This window comes from Canis lupus, chromosome 15 (genome assembly GCF_048164855.1).
Source record: "Canis lupus baileyi chromosome 15, mCanLup2.hap1, whole genome shotgun sequence".
In the NCBI taxonomy this organism is placed as follows: Eukaryota; Metazoa; Chordata; class Mammalia; order Carnivora; family Canidae; genus Canis; species Canis lupus.
Window position 1 is genome coordinate 26259422 of NC_132852.1, and position 19551 is coordinate 26278972.

At 40.0% G+C, this 19551-nt stretch overlaps 1 protein-coding gene across 8 annotated transcripts in view; it reads left to right on the plus strand.

Moving 5' to 3' along the window:
• Positions 1-7137: 7137 nt before the first annotated feature.
• Positions 7138-19551, plus strand: part of ERI1 (exoribonuclease 1) — a 117978-nt gene continuing 105564 nt past the window's right edge. For 4 of the 8 annotated variants that reach the window (XR_012007582.1, XR_012007583.1, XR_012007581.1 and 1 more), the window contains exons 1-3: positions 7138-7432; positions 12318-12496; positions 16100-16310. Coding sequence is in view for 5 of the 8 variants with exons in the window: in XM_072776255.1 (XP_072632356.1) it covers positions 7325-7432; positions 12318-12496; positions 16100-16310 (498 nt within the window). In the remaining 3 variants the exon portion in view is untranslated. Of the gene's footprint in view, positions 7433-7610; positions 7753-8069; positions 8158-9747; positions 9940-9987; positions 10140-12317; positions 12497-16099; positions 16311-19551 lie in introns of those variants that run through there. The other 4 variants (XM_072776257.1, XM_072776256.1, XM_072776260.1 and 1 more) reach the window with 4 other exon arrangements.

A 19551-nucleotide genomic window follows, 5' to 3' on the forward strand; every position in this document is an offset into this window, starting at 1 on the left:
GAAGTTGGAGGTGAGAGCAGAGTTTTCCAGTATGAGTTGTGAAGAGCAAAGGCAAGATGAGGTGAGAAACATGCTAGGGTTTGCCAGGGAGTATTAACACTCAGATGACATGGTGACCCTTAACTTATCATAACACTGACCTACTGTTGTGTGATCTCTAAGGCATCTTTCAAAACTCAGAGCAAGTACGCAGAAGGTAGACAGATTTATCATCATGGGAGTTTTGTTAGGGAAATAAATTTAAGATGCTGCAAAGAGATTTAATCATGATAATGGACCATAGAACCTTAGGTGGTGAGAAAGAAGGTCAAAGCATTAGAAGTAAGCTAAATCAAATGTGAAATTACAGCTCCAAAATAGAAATTAAATGCCTATATTATGGGCTGAATTGTGTGCCCCCAAAATTCATACACTGAAGTCCTAACTGCTGTATTTCAAAATGTAACTGTATTAGAAGACAGGGGTCTTTAAAGAGGTAATTAAGTTAAAAGAAGGTCACTAGAGTAGGCCCTAACCCAATATATTTGGTGGGCTTACAAGAAGAGGAAATGTGGACATAGACAGTTACAGAGGAAAGACCATGTGAAAGTATAGGGAGAAGACAGCATCTACAAGCCAAGGCAAGAAGCCTCAGAAGAAACCAACCTTGCACACACCTTGATCTTGTACTTCTTAGGCTTCAGAATTATAAGAAGTTAAATTACTGTTGTATAAGCCACCCAGTCTGGGATACTTTGCTATGGTGGACCTAGGAAACTAATATACCATATATTTAATGAAGTTGCTTCATAACTCATTTGCTTCCTTCCTTTCCCATGAACCCTAAAAAAAAATCTAGAATTAAGAAAAATGCATGGATTTGAGAAATGAACAACCACACCTACAACAAACTGAGAAACTCCTTGGGAGTCTGAAGGTAGTTTTGAAATGATGTGGGATGGACATGTGTTTATTTGTTGGGTGGTGGTGGGGTGTTGGGCTCAGCCTGGAATAGCAGGCAACTGGGAGCAGCCATGGAATGCCTGGAGGTCACCAGCAGCACCATTGTAAGCCTGCCCATGTCTTATATTAGGGTAGAAGCATTTGGGCACCTGGCAGGGGAGAGGAATAGATGAAAACAAAAATAAGCTGTCCAGCTCAGTTCAGACATTGACTTCTTCACCCTTTACTTGTACCCCAAATCCCAGAGCTGATGGATTATGAACTGGGGGGGTTGATCTCTCAAAGATATTTCTTCTTAACAAATTAAAGGTGAAACTCTCGAAGAGTGTCTATACCCAGTGCTGAGCCTAATGTGAGGTTCCATTTCACAGCCTGAGCCGAAATCAAGAGTTGGAAGCTTAAGTGACTGAGCCACCCAAGTACCCTCATTATGATGAAATTTAAGAACATTGGTTGACAAAAGCAAAATACGTGAAGCTTCTAGAGAGAAAGAATAGATCATTTAAAAACGAGTAAGAATTATATTGATATCAGATTTTCAAGGCAATATTACATGCAAGAAGACAATGAAGTATTACATTTAAAATACTGAAGGTAAAGACCTTGGAACCTGCAGAAAACATTATGCTAAATAGAGAAAATTTACATGCAATTCCTATGAGATCAGCACCTGTACCCTTCTTGTTGACAAATTATCAAGCCTCCTGGCCAATGCAGAAGAAAGAAAGAGATAAAAGTGGTCCAAGTGTAGGAAAAGCAAAGCTAAAACATTATTTGCAGAAATAGTCATCCAAAACCAACAGAATATTTAAAAAGATTAAAATACACACGAAAGTTTAGGAATTATAAAAATCAGTAGTATTAGGATGCCTGGGTAGTTCAGTGGTTGAACATCTGCCTTGAGCTCGGGGCGTGATCCTGGAGTCCCAGGATCAAGTCTCACATCAGACTCACTGTATGGAGCCTGCTTCTCCCCCTGCCTGTGTCTCTGTCTCTTTCTCCCTGTGTCTGTCATTAATAAATAAATAAAATCTTAAAAAAAAATCTGTAGTATTTTTTCCACCATAAATAACCAACTTAAGCTAAAAATAGTATACCATTAATAATAGCAACAAAAATCATAGTATATCTAGGAATTAATTTAACCAAGAATATGACTTTTATGGACAAAATCATAAAATTCTAAAGACATATAAAATTATCTGAATAGTTATATTTTTAATAGGATGACTTAATATTAATATGTCAGTTTTCCCCAAATTAATCTAGTGAATTCAATTTTATTTTTTATTTATTTACTTTTAAAGATTTTGTTTATTTATTTTTGAGAGATATAGAGAGAGGCAGAGACATAGGCAGAGGGAGAAGCAGGCTTCCTGTGAGGAGCCCAGTGCAGGACAGGACCCAGGGATCATGACCTGAACCAAAGGCAGACACTCAACCACTGAGCCACACAAGTGTCTGAATTCAATTTTAATAAGAAATTTTTGTTGGGTTTTTGAGAAGCAATAAACTTGTCCCACAATGTATGCAAAAGACCAAAAATCTGTAAATAGCTAAGACAGTCTTGAGAAAGAAGAGAAAGAGGAGGAACTTTTTTTTTTTTTTTTGAAGATATTAAGACACATAGCAGAGCCAAGCAATAAAAATAGCATGGGAAAAGGTATAAGAACAGACACCACAGACCAATGGAACAGAGACGGGCCCTCAAATACAAACCTAAATATAGAACAAGAAATACAACTTGTGGTATCAGGTAACAATGGGCAAATGACTTACACACAAATTCAGTCCTGCAAAGGTTACATATTCAATTTAGCCTAAAACAATTTACAAACTCCAGTATCTAACAATACCCCTATGTGGATCTATTACTGACAGTGGTTAATCCAGGGACACTGTAGCTAAATGAAAGACAGGTACATTTTTTTTTTTAAACCGGGGTTAGTAAGACAATAACCAATTTTAAAACCTCTCTTTTTAGGCTTGTGTCATATATCTGAAACATTCAGGGAGGCTTTCTTCTTTAGCTGTCCAACTAGGGATATTTTCTTAGGCAGAAGACACTAGGATCATTGACATTTCTCCCTCAGTGTTATGTGGAAAGTAAAAGCAAAGTCAACATTTAAAAACATTTGTGTTTCCAACATGCAGATATCATACAATCAAAGGAAAATATGGGACACTGGTATTTCTTGAACATTCCAGGCATGTTCTCAGCTCAGGTCCATTTTACTTATTACTTGTTCTGCCTGAAATTCTTTTACCCAATATCTTCACAGTTAGCTCCTTCACTTGTCACCTCCTTCAGGTCTTTGCTCAGATAGTACATTATCAGAGAGACCTCCCATAACCACTCTATTTAAAATTGCAACCACCTCCTGAGGCCCCCATGACCATTTCGCCATTCCCCTTACCTCCCTAATTTTTCTCCGTAGTGTAAATATTGTACTCATTTCTTTTGTTTATTGTCTAATTCCAGTTTTTGGACATAAATTCCACTAGGGCAAAGAATTTTTGTTATTTTATTCAATGCTCATTCCTGACACATAACAGGTGCTCGATAAATAGTTGTTGAATGAATGAATGGTTGTTGTATCCTATTCCCATAGACACAGGCATCTGTACTAAGGTACAAGCACCTTACTTGCAATGTAGATAAATTATCACTCCTTGATAATGAATCTTTACTTAACAGTTGACACATATATCAAAAAGCTCAACTGGAACAGTTCGTAACTAGTGCTTGTTGTTCATATAATATGGCCTCCTGACAGTGTCCACTGGGTCACTTTCTTATCCTTTGAGAGAGAAACAGCATCTTTTAGGTGACAGAGAGATGAGATTAGTATTTCACCAAGTTCTCTGCAGTTGTGTGTCAGGACTCAAAGTCATAATTTAAAGAAAAAAATGAATAAATCTGACCAAAAAGAAAGTATTGGTTCTCTTGTATCTTAGATATCTTTATAATTTTTGAGTCTATAAATTAAAAAGCTTAAAACTTAGCTTAAAAACACAAAGGTAAATCTGTAGTTATGAGGGAAAACATAGTCGTCCACTAAGGAGGAAGCAGGTGGTATCAGAAGTAAAATACCTGTGGCAGATTTCCAAGTGTGTTTTTTTCTCTGTTAGGGAATTATATGTCTTCACCCAAGGCCATGTAACTTGAAATGATCCTGTACTTTTAAACTATTTTTATTATAATACTGAATAACAAAACACCCCAGTGGCTTAACAATAAGCATTTATTTTTCTTCCTCACAGGTCTTCAAATCAGTTGGGATGACTGTACTTCAGGATGTGGCTTTCCTGGGCTTCTTTGTTTGAAAAAGCCTTTTTTTCACCCTGCTGCTTAGTATAGAATTCCAAGCTAACAGTTGGTTTTGTTTTTGCACTTTAAAGTTATCGTTTCTTTTGGCTTGCAGAGCTTCTAATGAGAAGTCTATGAAAATTCTTATGTGCTCTGTGCCTTTTTTTCTCTAGCTGCTTTTAAGATTTTTTTTTAAGATTTATTTACTTATTTGAGGGAGAGAGAGAGAGAGAGAGAGAGAGAGCCCATATCGGGGAGAGGGAGAAGCAGACCCCTTGCGGAGCAAGGAGCCCAATGCAGGACTCCAACCCAGGGATTGTGACCTGAGCTGAAGGCAGATGCTTAACCAAATGAGCTACTCAGGCACCCCAAGATTTTTCTCTTTATCACTGTTTTCACCAGTGTGATTATGATGTGGCCTGACGTAGTTTCTTTATATTTATCAGCACCTGGCTGGGGATAGGCAGGGTTCCCAAACAGACCAGGTTAGGCCACTCACTGCTGACAAAAGCCAAAGGCAGAGGAACTAGTGTGGTCAAACAAGAAGGAAATTTCAGTGAGGCCAACACTGAGAAGACAGTGGACTAGTATCTCAAAGAGGTCTCCAACGTGCTTAAAATACTTCTAGGTTTATGTAAGGAAAATGCGGGACAAAGGTCTGTGAGTATTTACAGGTGGGCAGTGAAGGTCAAGTCAATCATTGTCTTGGGGTCAATCATGGGTGGGGTCTTGCTGGCTCAGGGCTGTCCCTATTACTTGAGAGGGTAGTTTTGGTTTCCATCAGGGAACACTTTGCCCTCAGGGTTTCCCCACTTGAGTTGCCATAAGCTGGGAAGTACTTAATTAGAAAGTTTGAGGTCACAATGGAGGCTTTTGAAGTCCTCTTCCAAACGTACATAAACAGTTTCTTTATGTAATAGTCCATAGGTCACAGAAGCTGTATTGTGTCATTTTGGATTGCTTCTGGTGCTTGGTCTTCAAATTCATTACTTCCTTTTTTTTTTTTAAATATTTTATTTATTTATTCATGAGAGACAGAGAGAGGCAGAGACATAGGCAGAGGGAGAAGCAGGCTCCATGCAGGGAGCCCGATGTGGAACTCTGTATCATGACTGATCTCAGGACCCCAGGACCACCACCTGAGCCAAGGCAGATGCTCAACCACTGAGCCACCCCGATGCCCCATTATTTTTTTTTAAATTTTTTTTATTTTTTTATTTTTATGATAGTCAGAGAGAGAGAGAGAGAGAGAGAGAGAGAGAGGCAGAGACATAGGCAGAGGGAGAAGCAGGCTCCTGCACTGGGACCCCGACGTGGGATTAGATCCGGGGTCTCCAGGATCGCGCCCTGGGCCAAAGGCAGGCGCCAAACCGCTACGCCACCCAGGGATCCCCCCATTACTTCTTTTTTCCTACGGTGCTAAATGTGCTATCCATCCCCTTTAGAGATTTTTTTTTTTAAAGATCAAACTTAAAACATCTCAGATATTTTTTATTTCCAGAAATTCTATTCGCTTTTTCTTTTTTTTTGTTTAAATCTCATTCCTCTCCCATCATTTCCTCCTTTAAATCACTGAGCATATTGAGTGCATTTATAATAGATGTTTAAAGTCTTTGCCTGCTAAAACCACCATTTGTGTTGTGTCATTCCTGGATATGTTTCTATCGCCTGAGAGATTTTCAGGTACTTTCTTATACTTACGTGGCAGGTCTATTCATTTTTAACTAGTGGATGCCTGATATTTTCAACTTAATGGTGACTCTTGAGTTTTGTTGTAGCCTTTGCTCTGGTAGGCAGTCAGGTGAGTTACTGGAGCAGCTTGATCCTCTCAGGGTTTTAAGGTTTGAAGGGTCTACAGTAGCCTTTACTCTAGACCCCCCCCCCCCCCCCCCCCCAGTCTCGGGCTGGTTTACCTCACAACTTATGCAGGACACCTCTGGTGTCTCTACAGCATATTCCACGTCTTCAACCCTTCCTCCCCTCTGGCTGTGGGGCCTCCTCGTGTGTGAGGCTCTGAGAATTGTTTGGCTTACTGTTCCTTTTTATTTATTTTTTTATTTTTAAGATTGTATTTATTCATTTATGAGAGACACACAGAGAGAGGCAGAGACACAGGCAGAGGGAGACGCAGGCCCCTTGCGGGGAACAATGCGGGACTCGACCCGAGGCCCCGGGGTCACGCCCTGAGCGGAGCCACCCGGCCGCCCCGGCTTCCCGCTCCTCCCGACTGCTCTTTCTGCGCCTTGCGGAATTTCACAGGCCCTTTATCCACTGACGTGTCCAGTCACAGGCGCAAGAGCACCCCCGCGTGACTCTGAAGCTCTTCCCCCACGAAGCCCGCTTCACCGACTCCAACAGCTCGGCCCGCCAGGCCCCCTAAAGGCCAATCGCTGTCCCCTCCACGCTGTGAGGCCTCGGTCTTCTCGGCGAGACCCGCGGGCCTCGGAGTTCCTCCTTTTCTCTCAGGCAGTTTCTCAGAGCTGCCTCCCGCTCCGCGTCTGAAAACAGCGGTTCCCTCTATTCTGGTGAGTTTTTAGTAAGTCCAGACCCGCTTGCTCTTGCCCAGGAGCGGACGTGTCTCAACCTCCTCCTGGAAAATGCCAACGGTCTTACGGCTGTTCCCCGCCCGCCGCGGTCCAAGTTCCCCTCTCCAGCCACCGCACGCCTCGTTCCTCTTCCCTGGTGATACGGCGACGAGCCGGGGCACCGCGGCGGGGGCTTCCAGGGACTAGACTCCCGCGTGAAGGCGACAGGACGGCCGCACGCCCGCCCGCCGCGCCGCGCCACGTCAGCCCCGACTCTCCAGCGCGGGCCTCCGCCCCCCCCTCCCCGCCCCGCGGCGGCTGAGGCGCCAGCGTGCCGCGCGCACCCGCGCACTGCGCCTGCGCGGCGTGTGGACGCCACACGCTCCCGGAAGTGGGAGGTGTCCCCTCGAGTTTGTGTGGCCGCCGCCGCGGGAACGCGAGCCCGGTAATTTTTCAACGGAGAAAGGCGAGGCTTTCGGGCTTGGCCGAGTGAGAGTGAGAGGAAGTGTGGGGCGCCCGCAGCTCTCTTCTGAACGTGACAGCCGGCATGGAGCAGGAGCGGAGCACACAGCCTGGCGGCGAGGCCGTGGCTCCCGCGCGGCTGGAGTCGCCCCGGCCGGAGTGTGGGGAGGAGCCGCAGCACCCGAATCCCGAGGTGAGTCGGCCGCCCGCGCCCCGCCGTGGGTGCCCGGCGCTTCCAGACGCCCGCACTAGCCCGCCCGCCCGCGCCCCGCTCCTCTGGGGTGCTCCTCAGAAACCGCAGCCTGAGCGCGCCCGGCCGCGCCCTCCCCCGGCCCCGGCTGCGATGCCTTGGTTGTCACTGGGGCGCCTCTCGCGCGGGTTGCCCGCTGGTCCTGAGGAAGTAGAGTTAAGACGAGAAGCGGGTGAACTGTGCTTTTATAAGTTCTGGTGGGAATTCTGCCCCAGCTCTTCTGTGCACGCTGTTGCCGCGGTCCCCCGGCCGAGCCCGTAGAGGTAATCGGCAGCGTACGTTTTAAAAATCGCGCCCTGCGCTCCTAAGACCCGAAGCCCCTGACCTCTCAGCCCTAACAGAAGGTGGTCGCGCCCATGGGTCGGAACTTTTTGCCCATTTGCTACTTTTTCATGTGGACCTATCCCGTGACTTCCTCTCGGTGGTGATTTTGACAGCTCCGTGGTAGATCCTGGTTACCGAGCAAAAGTGTAAAGACGGCCTTAAAACTCATTTATTCATCTTGTCTGACAGAAATCATTGTTGACCAGCGAGGCCGATTGTAAATAACCGAAGGCTAAAACCGGTCATTGCATTTCAGGAACGTGCTGAGCAACTTAATAATGGGTACTTGCGGGAGGCTTCGCTACTCTTGGTCTTGCATCCACAGTGAGGTCTCCACATAGCAGGTAGAATAATTTTTTTAAGATTTTATTTATTTATTCATGACAGACACAGAGAGAGAGAGAGAGAGAGAGAGAGGCAGAGACACAGACAGAGGGAGAAGCAGGCTCCCTGCAGGGACCCCGATGCGGGACGCGATCCCGGGTCTCCAGGTTCTCGCCCAGGGCCCAAGGCGGCGCTAAACCACTGAGCCACCCAGGGCTGCCCGTAGAATAATCTCTTAATAACATTAAGTCTGTGTTTCTTCCCTTCCTAGTCTGCGGTTTGCTGCCCTGCAGAACCTGGCTCCTGCTTCCATTGCTGACTTCATATCACACGATTGCTTTCCTTTTGCTATAAGAGCCCCTGGCTTCACTTTTCTGCTCTTGTGTTTTTTTGTTTGTTTGTTTTAATGTGGATAGTCTTTCCTATTAAGGGTCTTTGTATGCTCCCTTTGCCATGCATGCTCTTCTTTTGGATCTTTGCATAGTTATTGCATTCTCTTAAAGATGCTGCTTTCCAAGAAGCCTTCCATGCCCCTTCTCGCTAAAGAACCACTTTTTTACTCACCTTTCTCCTTCAGTCTGAGATACTGTCAATAACATCATCCTGTAAGTTGGTTTAAAAAAATAGTTGAGTATACTTCATTATATTTGAAAGTCTTCAAACTTTGAGATCTAGGGACTTAAGTTTATGTTCCAAATTGGTTTTAGTGAATTTGTTAAAAACTTACTGTTGGATACTATTAATAAATGGTGATACAGTTTTCTTTTTCATTCTCAATCAAGCAGAGTATTCTGTTGGAACTCAGCTAAGTACATTTTCATTATCCCTAAAGTCAGTTGTTTTTGTAAACTAATAGGTGTTGCATTTTTATTTTTCAGCAAGTAGGTTCCAATTTCATCAGAACTATTCTTTTGGAAGAATTTTAATCAAGCTAAATTACACTTCTCAGGCTTTTTTTTTTTTTTTTCATATGTAGTTGCAGGGGTTATTTTGTAAGTAATGCAATTTTTGGCAATAAAATAATGAAGACATTTCCAAAATAACTATTTTTAAAATGTTCTTGCTACAGAGAAACATTTCTTTTGATAAGTATTTACCTTTTTATCTTATTGTTGAAACATATTTTCTTTCAGGTTGAAATGACAAGTTGTGTTTGTTAAAAGAAACCTAAATTTCAAGCTATTATTCCCTTTCTCATTACCGAAATGACAGCAGTTTTGTAATACCTGTCTTGTAAATGAAAGTACATAACTCAACTTGAAGACCAAAACCATTTCTAAGTACTTAAGGCAAGATAGTAAGCCTCTTTTTGATGTAAAAGATTTTTATGGTCATTTCCAATATCTTCTTATTTAGGATAACAAAAATCAGATAGTCATTTACGTGAACACAGGAAGATTGCAGAATGTCACAATACTGTGAATTTTCATACGATGGAATCTGTCTACCCTTTCCTCATTGTATGTCCGGTACTTTTTGTGAGGTGTGACAGGTGGACATAGACATGTGGAAGGTGCCATTGTCAATCTATGTATTATTAGTCAGCTAATCATCATTTTAGTAGATTAATAGTACTGTGGGGTTTCTAATATTTTCCTTCTTTTCCTTAGTGGATTGATTCCAATTCGGAAACCATTGGTGTAGACCTTAAATTTGGGAGAAGAGGCTGATCAAAGAAAATCGGACCTTGACTGCCCTGAGCTTCCCTGAAAGAGCTTGAGTTGGATCTGAGAGAGGAAGCAGATCTTCCTTTACAGAAATCAAGATTCACAGCAGATTTAAAATAGGCCTTAGTGTTATTTGTGGGTAATTTTTATAGCTACAGTTTTAGATAAGAATTAAGCAAGTGAATCAGAGAGAGAGAGGACTTAGTCAAAGAGTAAATTTACTTAATTGACTGAGCCATCTGTTTTGGTAGAAAAACTGTTATTCATTGCTGACCTAAATTTTAACCTGACTGAAGATGAAGTTCAATTTAAAGACAAAAGAGAAATTATCCTGAGTAAGTTCTAGTGATAAATTTAATGGTATAAATTTAATGTCTTACTGAAAGCTAGTTATTTTCTTAGCTTGAGTCAAGGATCAGTGTAATAAAGTTATTAAAACATTTGTCAACAAGAAGCTTCAATATAGTTACTCTTCAGTTTATGGACAGTTCACACAGTGGGATTGCTGATCTTTTCCTCTGAGGAGACAGGAGTAATTCTTGAGTGCTCTAGTATGATACCTAGTGTTACATTTCTAGTAAGCATGTGTTGTATTAAATTGAGAGCTTTGATGGGGATCCTTGGGTGGCTCAGCGGTTTAGCACGTGCCTTTGGCGCAGGGCGTGATCCTGGAGGCCTGGGATCGAGTCCCACATCGGGCTTCCTGCATGGAGCCTGCTTCTCCCTCTGCCTGTGTCTCTGCCTCTCTCTCTCTCTCTCTCTCTCTCTTTGTGTCTCTCATGAATAAATAAAGTCTTTTAAAAAATAATAAATTGAGAACTTTGAGAAAAGAAATAGTTCCTGAACCATTAGGATTAGTGCTAAGTCAGGGTCTTTGGCATGTCCCTGGTTATCCCTTCTTTTTTTTTTTTTTGGTTATCCCTTCTTAATCTGTCATTAAAGTTCACATGGGGACAATGTGAAAAATTATGACTAGGTTAACAAATTTTAATATGGATTAATGGGAAGTTCCAAAGTCTTTTTGAAAATTCTGGAACATACCTAATATTTGTGACATTGCATATGGAAAATAATTAACTTACAAACTTTAATATTAGCAAATTAATAATTCTGGACTACCAATTGAGTCATGTTTTTTCTTAACACGGATTTTGATTTAAGGAAAGAGGAAAGCTTTATGATACAGTAATTGTAGTTCTTCTGAATAATTGTATACATATGAGTTTTAGAAATTGTGTGTTTTAAAACCAAATACATTTCCTCCTTTGCTTTGAGTTCTAGGAAGTTTTGAACTAGATTTCTATCTAGTCCATTTTGTCCTTATATTGGGCAATTTCTGTTAACTTCGTGAAATGAAATCAGGTTAAAAAATTCTAAGGGGACGCCTACGTGGCTCAGTCAGTTAAGTGTCCAACTCTTGATTTTTGGCTCAGGTCATGATCTCTCAGGGTCCTGGGAACAAGCCCCGCATAATTCTCTGTGCTCATGGGGACTTTACTTGAGATTCTCTCTCCTTCTTCCCCTACCCCACCCTTACAAACTCTCTCTCTCCCCCTCTCTCCCTCTCTCTTCCCACTCCCCCCTCTCTCCATAAATAAAATCTAAGAAAAAATTCTAAGGAAGTCATGGACAGACACGCATAATGTTGTAAAAGTTCACTTAAAAATTGGTTTGTTTGTAAATTTTAGAATGTCATTTGTGAAAAGGTCTGTTCCCCAGTCTATGATAGTAGTAAAATTTCCTTTAATAGGCACAGTGGGTATGGTGTCTAGAGCCTGATATACATAATCTCATTTAATCCTTCTAATAACTTTGTTTTTTAAAAATTTTTTAAAAAGATTTTATGTGGGCGGGGGGTGGGAGTGAATGGGTGACGGGCACTGGGGGTTATTCTGTATGTTAGTAAATTGAACACCAATAAAAAATAAATTAAAAAAAAAAGATTTTATGTATTTGAGGCAGAGCATGAGTGGGGGTTAGGGAGGGCAGAGGGAGAGGGACAAGGACAAGGACAAGCAGACACCTACCCACTCCCTCCTATTGAGCAGGAAGCAGGGTGAGGGGCTCTTTCGAAGTACCCTGAGATCATGACCTGAGCTGAAGTCAGACGCTTAACCAACTGAGCCACCCAGGCACCCCTACAATAACCTTGCTTAAATACTATTTACCATTATCAAATACCAAATGCCACTTGGAACAGTTATTATTCTTTATTTTATAGATAAGGAAACTGAAGATCAGAGGCTAAAAGTAATTATCTAAGGTCATGCTGCTAGTAAATGGTCAGCTGGGGCTCTGTTTTGATGTGCTCCCAACACCAGTGCTATTTTTACTTAGCTTCATTTCCTTTAAGAAATCTCATGACTCAGAGCAGCAGGGTACATTATATTAGAAACGTCTTTCTTCTTTCTATGCACTTTTCATTGAACATGTATCATGAATAGGCCTCAGGAGTTTGAATCTTTAAGATGTTTGTATTAATTTAGCTGTATCTTTTTTTTTTTTTTTTTTAGAAAAAGCAACGATGTAGATTTGATGGTCAAGAAACAAAAGGATCTAAGTTCATTACCTCCAGTGCAAGTGATTTCAGTGACCCAGTTTACAAAGAGATTGCTATTACGAATGGATGCATTAATAGAATGAGTAAAGAAGAACTCAGAGCTAAACTTTCAGAATTCAAGCTTGAAACCAGGTAATCAAAAATAACTTTTAAAAAAATTGACCATTGCCTGTAATCCTGCTGTAAAGAGATAACTATTATTAACCATTCGGATAGAGCTATAATTTATATTCTTGTAAATGAATATTTATATGTAACTGATTATTTCTGACAGTCTCTTAGATGACAGACTAAGATTGCTGAGTTGAAGTCTGAATGTTTTGACAATCTACCGACAATGTATAGGAGTAGCTATCTTGTACTACATATGTTTTGAATATTTTTAGTTGCTCATTTGATTGATGGTCAATTATACCTTATTAATGAGATTGGATATATATATATTTTTTATTTTGTCCATTTGTGTTATTTTTATAAAGTGGGTTTCTTTGAAACCAAGTAATTCTTTAAAAAATCACCTACAGGGAAATATTTTTTTCCATGTTAGTTTCTAAGAGTATGCAGAATGATAGTCTGTATTATGTGTAACTGTATATTGAATGAGAAAACAATGTAGCTTAGCCAACTTTGTGTGGGTATGTGTGTATCTTCAATGAGATATATACATCCTAACTTTTTAGTAATTTTTTGCAAAACAAATACTTTATTTCAACTTGGGGCATGGGCAAGAATGACCTTTGGAATCCAGAAAGGTATACATATATTTTTTTAAGATTTTATTTATTTATTCATGAGAGAGAGAGAGAGAGAGAGGCAGAGACACAGACACAGACACAGAGAAAAGCAAGCTCCACACAGGAAACCTGATGTGGGACTCGATTCTGGAACTCCAGGATCATGCCCTGAGCCAAAGGCAGGTGCTCAACCACTGAGCCACCCAGGCGTCCCAAAGCATGAATATTTTTGGTAGACAATTGAATTGCTAGGCATCAAGAAAAAAGTTGACTGCCTACAGTAGATGAAATCTATTACTACTTTTGGGTCTCCCTATATCGTTTTTCTCTTTTCAGCAATATTCCTCCTTTGCTTTGAAATAGAGCTTCTCTGCTTTTCAAAAGAACATATGTGGACTTTTGTCCCTTCTAGATTGTCTGCATGATAACTTGTGAAGAAAAATTTTACCTCATTTCCCTTTGACTTTTTTTTTTTTTTAAAGATTTTGTATATTTATTCATGAGAGACACAGAGCGAGCAAGCAAGAGAGGCAGAGGGAGAAGCAGGCTCCATGCAGGGAGCCCAACGTGGGACTTGATCCCGGGTCTCCAGGATCACACCCTGGGCCGAAGGCAGCGCTAAACTGCTGAGCCATCTGGGCTGCCCCCCTCTGACTCTATCACGAAGATAGAGCCTGTGAGGATTTTCTGAGCAAAATTTTTGTCTTTCCTAGGAGTGAAGATCAGTTGCTTACTTGTGACTTGCATGGCAGTTAGAGATCTAATTGTATGTTTGTACATTTTTTCAACAAGCACTTACTGATTTCTAAGCAGCAGACTAGGGACTAAAGTTATAAAAGTAAAATAGATATGTATATTCCCCACTTTGGAAAGTAGACCGTCTTTTGGGAAGGCACACAATCACAATACAGTGTGACCAGTGCTGTGTTGGGAAGTATGGCCAAGCACAGCATGCAAATAAAGAATAGAGTCTGTCTTAGGAAATCAGGAGTGACAATTGATAGGCCAAACAGAAAAGGGATAAAGGGCCAATTCAGGCAGAAAGAACTCAGAACTTTTCTAATTTCTGTAGGTATGCTTTCTGCTAAGTAATCTTGCTTTTTCATCAGCTGCTGTACAAGCAAAGTCACAAAACAAGAAAGCATATCACATATTAGGCAGCAGCTCATACAGTGTTTTATATGCAGTGTTAGTTGTACTATGGGGGAGTGGGACCATCTGAAGATGATACAGAAATGATAGGTTGTAGCCAAGTTGTGAAGGAACTGTATGTTGACGTCTTTGTAACTTCTAAGTACAAGGGAGTCACTGCAGGTATTTTAGCAGGAAATTGGCATTAATGGGTAGTTCTCAAGTAGGATAAAGAATGAAGAGGAGGGTTGTGCATTAGAGGTATTTGCCAGAGTCCGCAAATGGAGCTCATGGGCTCCATACCAGAGACAATTCAGAAGAACCAGATTCTGAATCTTTTTCTGAGTTAGAACTGGCAAAAGTAGGGATTATTTACATGTATATTAGCAAAGGAAATGTTAAAGATGACAAGTTTCTCTCTGGAGCACTTGGTTATTTTTGTGTTGCCACGAGGTTTGCAGGCACCCCTTTAAGTAAGCATAGCTTCTCCAAGAAAGAGAGAAATTAAGACAAAGTAATCAAGAGCTGTCCCATGACACAGAAGTCGCTCACAATAGTATGAAGGGAGTTAAGGGATTTCTGTCCTAGATTTTGGTAATTTAGAAAATTTCAAGCAAGTAAACATATTATTATTAAAGATTTTATTTATTTATTCATGAGAGACACAGAGAGAAGCGGGGACATAGGCAGAGGGAGAAGCAGGCTCCATGCAGGAAGACTGATGTGAAACTTGATCCTAGGTCTCCAGGATCACGCTCTGGGCTGAAGGCGGCTCTAAACCACTGAGCCACCGGGGCTGCCCACAAATAAACATTACAACTTTTTGGTTAAAACAACTTGGTTAATTTCTTATGAATAGGATTCCTTTTCATTGGTAGTTTAGAAAGGAAAATAAAAGGTTAAATTTTTTTTAATAGTTATCACTGATGTGACCAAAATGCCTGAGTTGTCTAGTGCACACTAATTACAATTTAAGTCCTTTTATTTTTACTGGCATTTTGTATTTGTTAACCATTAATAGGACTCAAGTTTAACACTGAAGGAAATCAGAGCACTTGTGATTTTTAATCTTTAGAAGCACATATGTTTGAAAACGTGAGTGCAATTGCCAGCCATCATTATCTACTTAGAACAACCCTTTTTCCAACCAACATTTGTGGAATATATATTTTGAAATACTTATATCTCCTGAATTAAATTCTACCCATGGTAAATTAAGAAACCTCCTTCCCATTGAGAACCTACTAAGTATGACAGTGTTCTTTTGGATGTAGTTTACACTAGGGTATCTTCTAAATGAATTTTCTTAGGTAAGTAGCTAATAGACTTTCAACTTTATATGCTAGGCTCATAATGTTTTCATATTCATAGAGATATTTTAGTTATCTGACCTATAGAAACCAAAAGAAAGGAAAGAGACAGCATAAATGTTCCATTTACCTGAATTGTCTTACTCTGAAATTTGTGTTTGGTCTGTAGAATAGTTAATTAACTATTAATAGTTAATAATTAATGTAGAACATTAATTTCAGTTTTTATAGTACATAAATGTCATCTTGGTATATAAAGCAGTATGGCAGTGGAGGTGATGTATGCTAACAAGGCTTAACGGTTTGAAATCCCAGTATAGGAGAAATGTTCTTAAGTACTTCAAAAACAAAAAGTTACTTCTGAAGGAAAATATTGATGCTGTGTTACACTTGATATTAATTCTTTGCTATTTTAGCTTTAAATCTTTCTTTATGCTTAAGCTGATATCTGCTAAATTACGCTGTGACTGCTCATGTTCATCCAAGTTCCAGCATGTAAAGAGTTCAGATTCTTAATTGCAAAATTCACCTAGGAGTTAATTTTCTTCTTCTTTCCTTAGAGGAGTAAAGGATGTGCTAAAGAAAAGACTGAAAAACTATTACAAGAAGCAGAAGCTCATGTTGAAAGAAGGCAATTGTGTTGACAGTTACTACGACTACATTTGTATCATTGATTTCGAAGCCACTTGTGAAGAGGGTAACCCACCTGAGTTTATACATGAAATAATTGAATTTCCTGTGGTTTTACTGAATACCCATACCTTAGAAATAGTAAGTAAATTATTATATTTCAGTTTTATTCTTAGCAGCAACTATTCTGGGGCTCTCAGCAGGATCTCATCTGCCGGTTTAAAGCTAGAATGAGAATTCAGAAATGGGCTGTTTGCTCTTCTGTATTTTGTATCAACGTGATTAATAGGAAAGCTATAATGAAGTAATTTCAGGTTATTTCTCTTCTTTTCCAGTAGCTAAAATTATAGTGTTTTGTTGGTTTTTTTTTTTTTTTTTCCCCTGTTTGCTTGGAACACTTATCTGGCTGGACATCAGAATCTCCTAGGGAGTGAGGAAAAAAAAAAAAAAAAAGATGCCTGACCCTTATCCCAGAGATTCTGATTTAGTTGTTCTGTGGTGGAACCCCTGACATCACCATGTTTTTAAAGCTTCTCAGTTGACATGCAGTCAGGGTTGAGAACCACTGCTATAGACTGCTGTATGCTGTGATCTCTAAAAATGGCAAATTATGGAAATCAACTTAGAACTGACCATCTTTCTAGTAAAAAGTTTAGGGTGGAAATGACACTCCTAACCTTGGTTTCAAGCCATATAATACATGTGCTTTAGATATTTGTGGTCACTGTGTTATTAGTTCAGGAAGTCAGCAGGAGTTCTCTAAACACTACTGTTTGCCTTGTAAAATCTGAGCAAGGTATATCAACATCTCATCTATCCAGAAATTACTTCTGTGCCACCAACAGTTGCCACCAACGTGTTAAGAGCAAGTATAAAAAGGCTTGTGTGTGTGTTTTTTTTTTTAAGATTTTATTTATTTATTCACAAGAGGCAGAGGCAGAGGGAGAAGCAGGCTCCTCACAGAGCAGGGAGCCAAATGAGGGCTCAATTCCAGGACTGTGAGATCATGACCTGAGCTGAAGGCAGACACTTAACCGACTGAGCCACCCAGGTGCTCCGAAAAGGCTTTTGTATTAAAATGCATAGTTTTTTTTTTCTTAGTGTTGTTCAGAGCATCTTTTAGTTATAATTAGACTATTTTAAATAATTTCCTTGTCCAAAGAAGATTAAAGTCAGTAAATTAAAAGGAAAGTTGACAGCTATGAAGGTAATAAGTTTGTATAATTCACTAGGTTCCACTTTTACTAGATTCCACATTCTCTTTCTTAAGGACATTGCTCTAGCAATTCTTCTTTTCTTTTTTTTTTTAATTTTATTTATTTATTCATGCAACACAGAGAGAAAGACAGAGAGGCAGAGGCACAGGCAGAGGGAGAAGTAGGCTCCATGCAAGGAGCCCGACATGGGACTCTATCCCGGGTCTCTAGGATCGCGCCCTGGGCTGAAAGCAGGGGCTAAACCTCTGAGCCACCTGGGCTGCCCACAATTCTTCTCTTTTGTTTAGACATTAATGATTTATTACTTTCTACTGTATTGTTCTCATCACATACAGACATGCTATTTTTCACATTATTATAAACCTTCACCCTATCCCACTTCTCTCCCAGCTACTCTATTTTTTAGCTCTTTGAAAAAGGTTACAAATCTCTGTTTCCTCCCATTCTCTCTTAAACTCACACTGTCTTCAGTCCCAGCACTCTACTAAAATTACTCATTTGTATCACCTTTACCTAATCCTGGTCTAGACTACTCTGTCCTTGAAATATCTTCTGCAAGTTACTATCAGTACACCTCATTCTCTTGTTTTGTCTTTGACCTCATTGGGTTCCCCTTTCTAGTTTCCTTTGCTGGTTCCTCCTTTTCTTCATAATTCCTAGTATTGGATGCTCCAGGATTTAATCCTAGGTCCTCTTCTCTATATAGATCGTCTCCCTTAATCTCATCTACTTCCATAGCTTTTAGAAACTGTTTGCTAATGACTTCCAAATCTATATTTCCAACCTGGACCTCCATCCCAAATCCAGGCTGCTTATTTATCATTTCTACTTGGATATTTAAATAGACCTCTTAACATGTCCCAAATGGAATTTACCCTCAACCTGTTAAATGTTCAGCCTTCTGAGTGATGGCAGCTCTGTCTTTCTAATTACTCAGTTCAGAAACCTTGGAGTCATCCTTGATTCCTGTTTCTCTCCCAACACGTATCCTGGCGAGCAGCAGCTCCTGTTTGCTCTGCCTTCTGAATACATCCAGAACCCCAGCCACTTAACTGCACTGCTATGACTCTAGTCTGAACCCCAGTAATTTCTTGTCTGGATTTACTGCATTCACCATCAGACCAGTATCTGTTTCTTGTCTTCTACAGCCAATTCTCAACATAGTGGCCAGAGTGATCCTTAAATGTATATATCTTTTAAGATTTTATTTATTTATTCATGAGAGACACACAGAGAGGCAGAGACACAGGCAGAGGAAGAAGCAGGCTCTATTCAGGAAGCCCAACGCGGGACTTGATCCCAGGACCCCAGGATCATGCCCTGGCCAAAGGCAGGGGCTAAACCGTTGAGCCACCCAGGGATCCCCTAGAGTGATCCTTATAAAATACAAGTCAAATCATTTCCCTTCTTTGCTCAAATCCCTTCAGTGGCTCGCGCTTACCAATGCACCCCTTATCACCTGTTAACTTATTATGTAATTTACTTAAGCGATTGCTAAATATTTGGTAAGGGAAGTTGCAGCATATTTTTGAAAGATTTTCTTTGAAAGTTATAAAGATATTGATACTTAAAATACTTCATTTATCTGAAATTCAATCAAGTATAATTTTTTATTCTGCAATATATCTGGTAAGTAAAAAGCATCTAACTTTTAAAGTTCAAACATTCTTTACTGTTCTTTAATTTTACTCTTTTACAATAGTAACCTTTATAAGTCTTTGAGTTAATACACTAGTGTGAAGTAAGAATTTGTTCTTAGGAAATGAAACCTTTACTTTTCTTAATATTTGAATTTCTGTCACAAAAAAATGTTCTTTGTCTTTTTCTCTGTATCTACCTGGTATTAATGATTGCTGCCTTTAGGCTTTGAGGTTGTCCTTAAGTTTTAACAACTGATAGCATGTTTTGTTTAGGGAGACAGTATTAGGCTCTAGGAAAAAGTACTTTGAGATCTGAGCTTGATGGTAACAGGACTGGCCTTAAGAGTTCACAGACTTGTGATTATAAGTTGAGAAGGCAAGTGTGAAAGCTTCTTGAAGAGGTTAAAATTGCTACAAAAATATAATATTATTATCACCCTTTAAACTACTTTTAACTACTTTTAACTACTTTAAACTACTACTAGTTCAATTTGATTATTCAGAATTTAGTTTAATGGAGTCAAT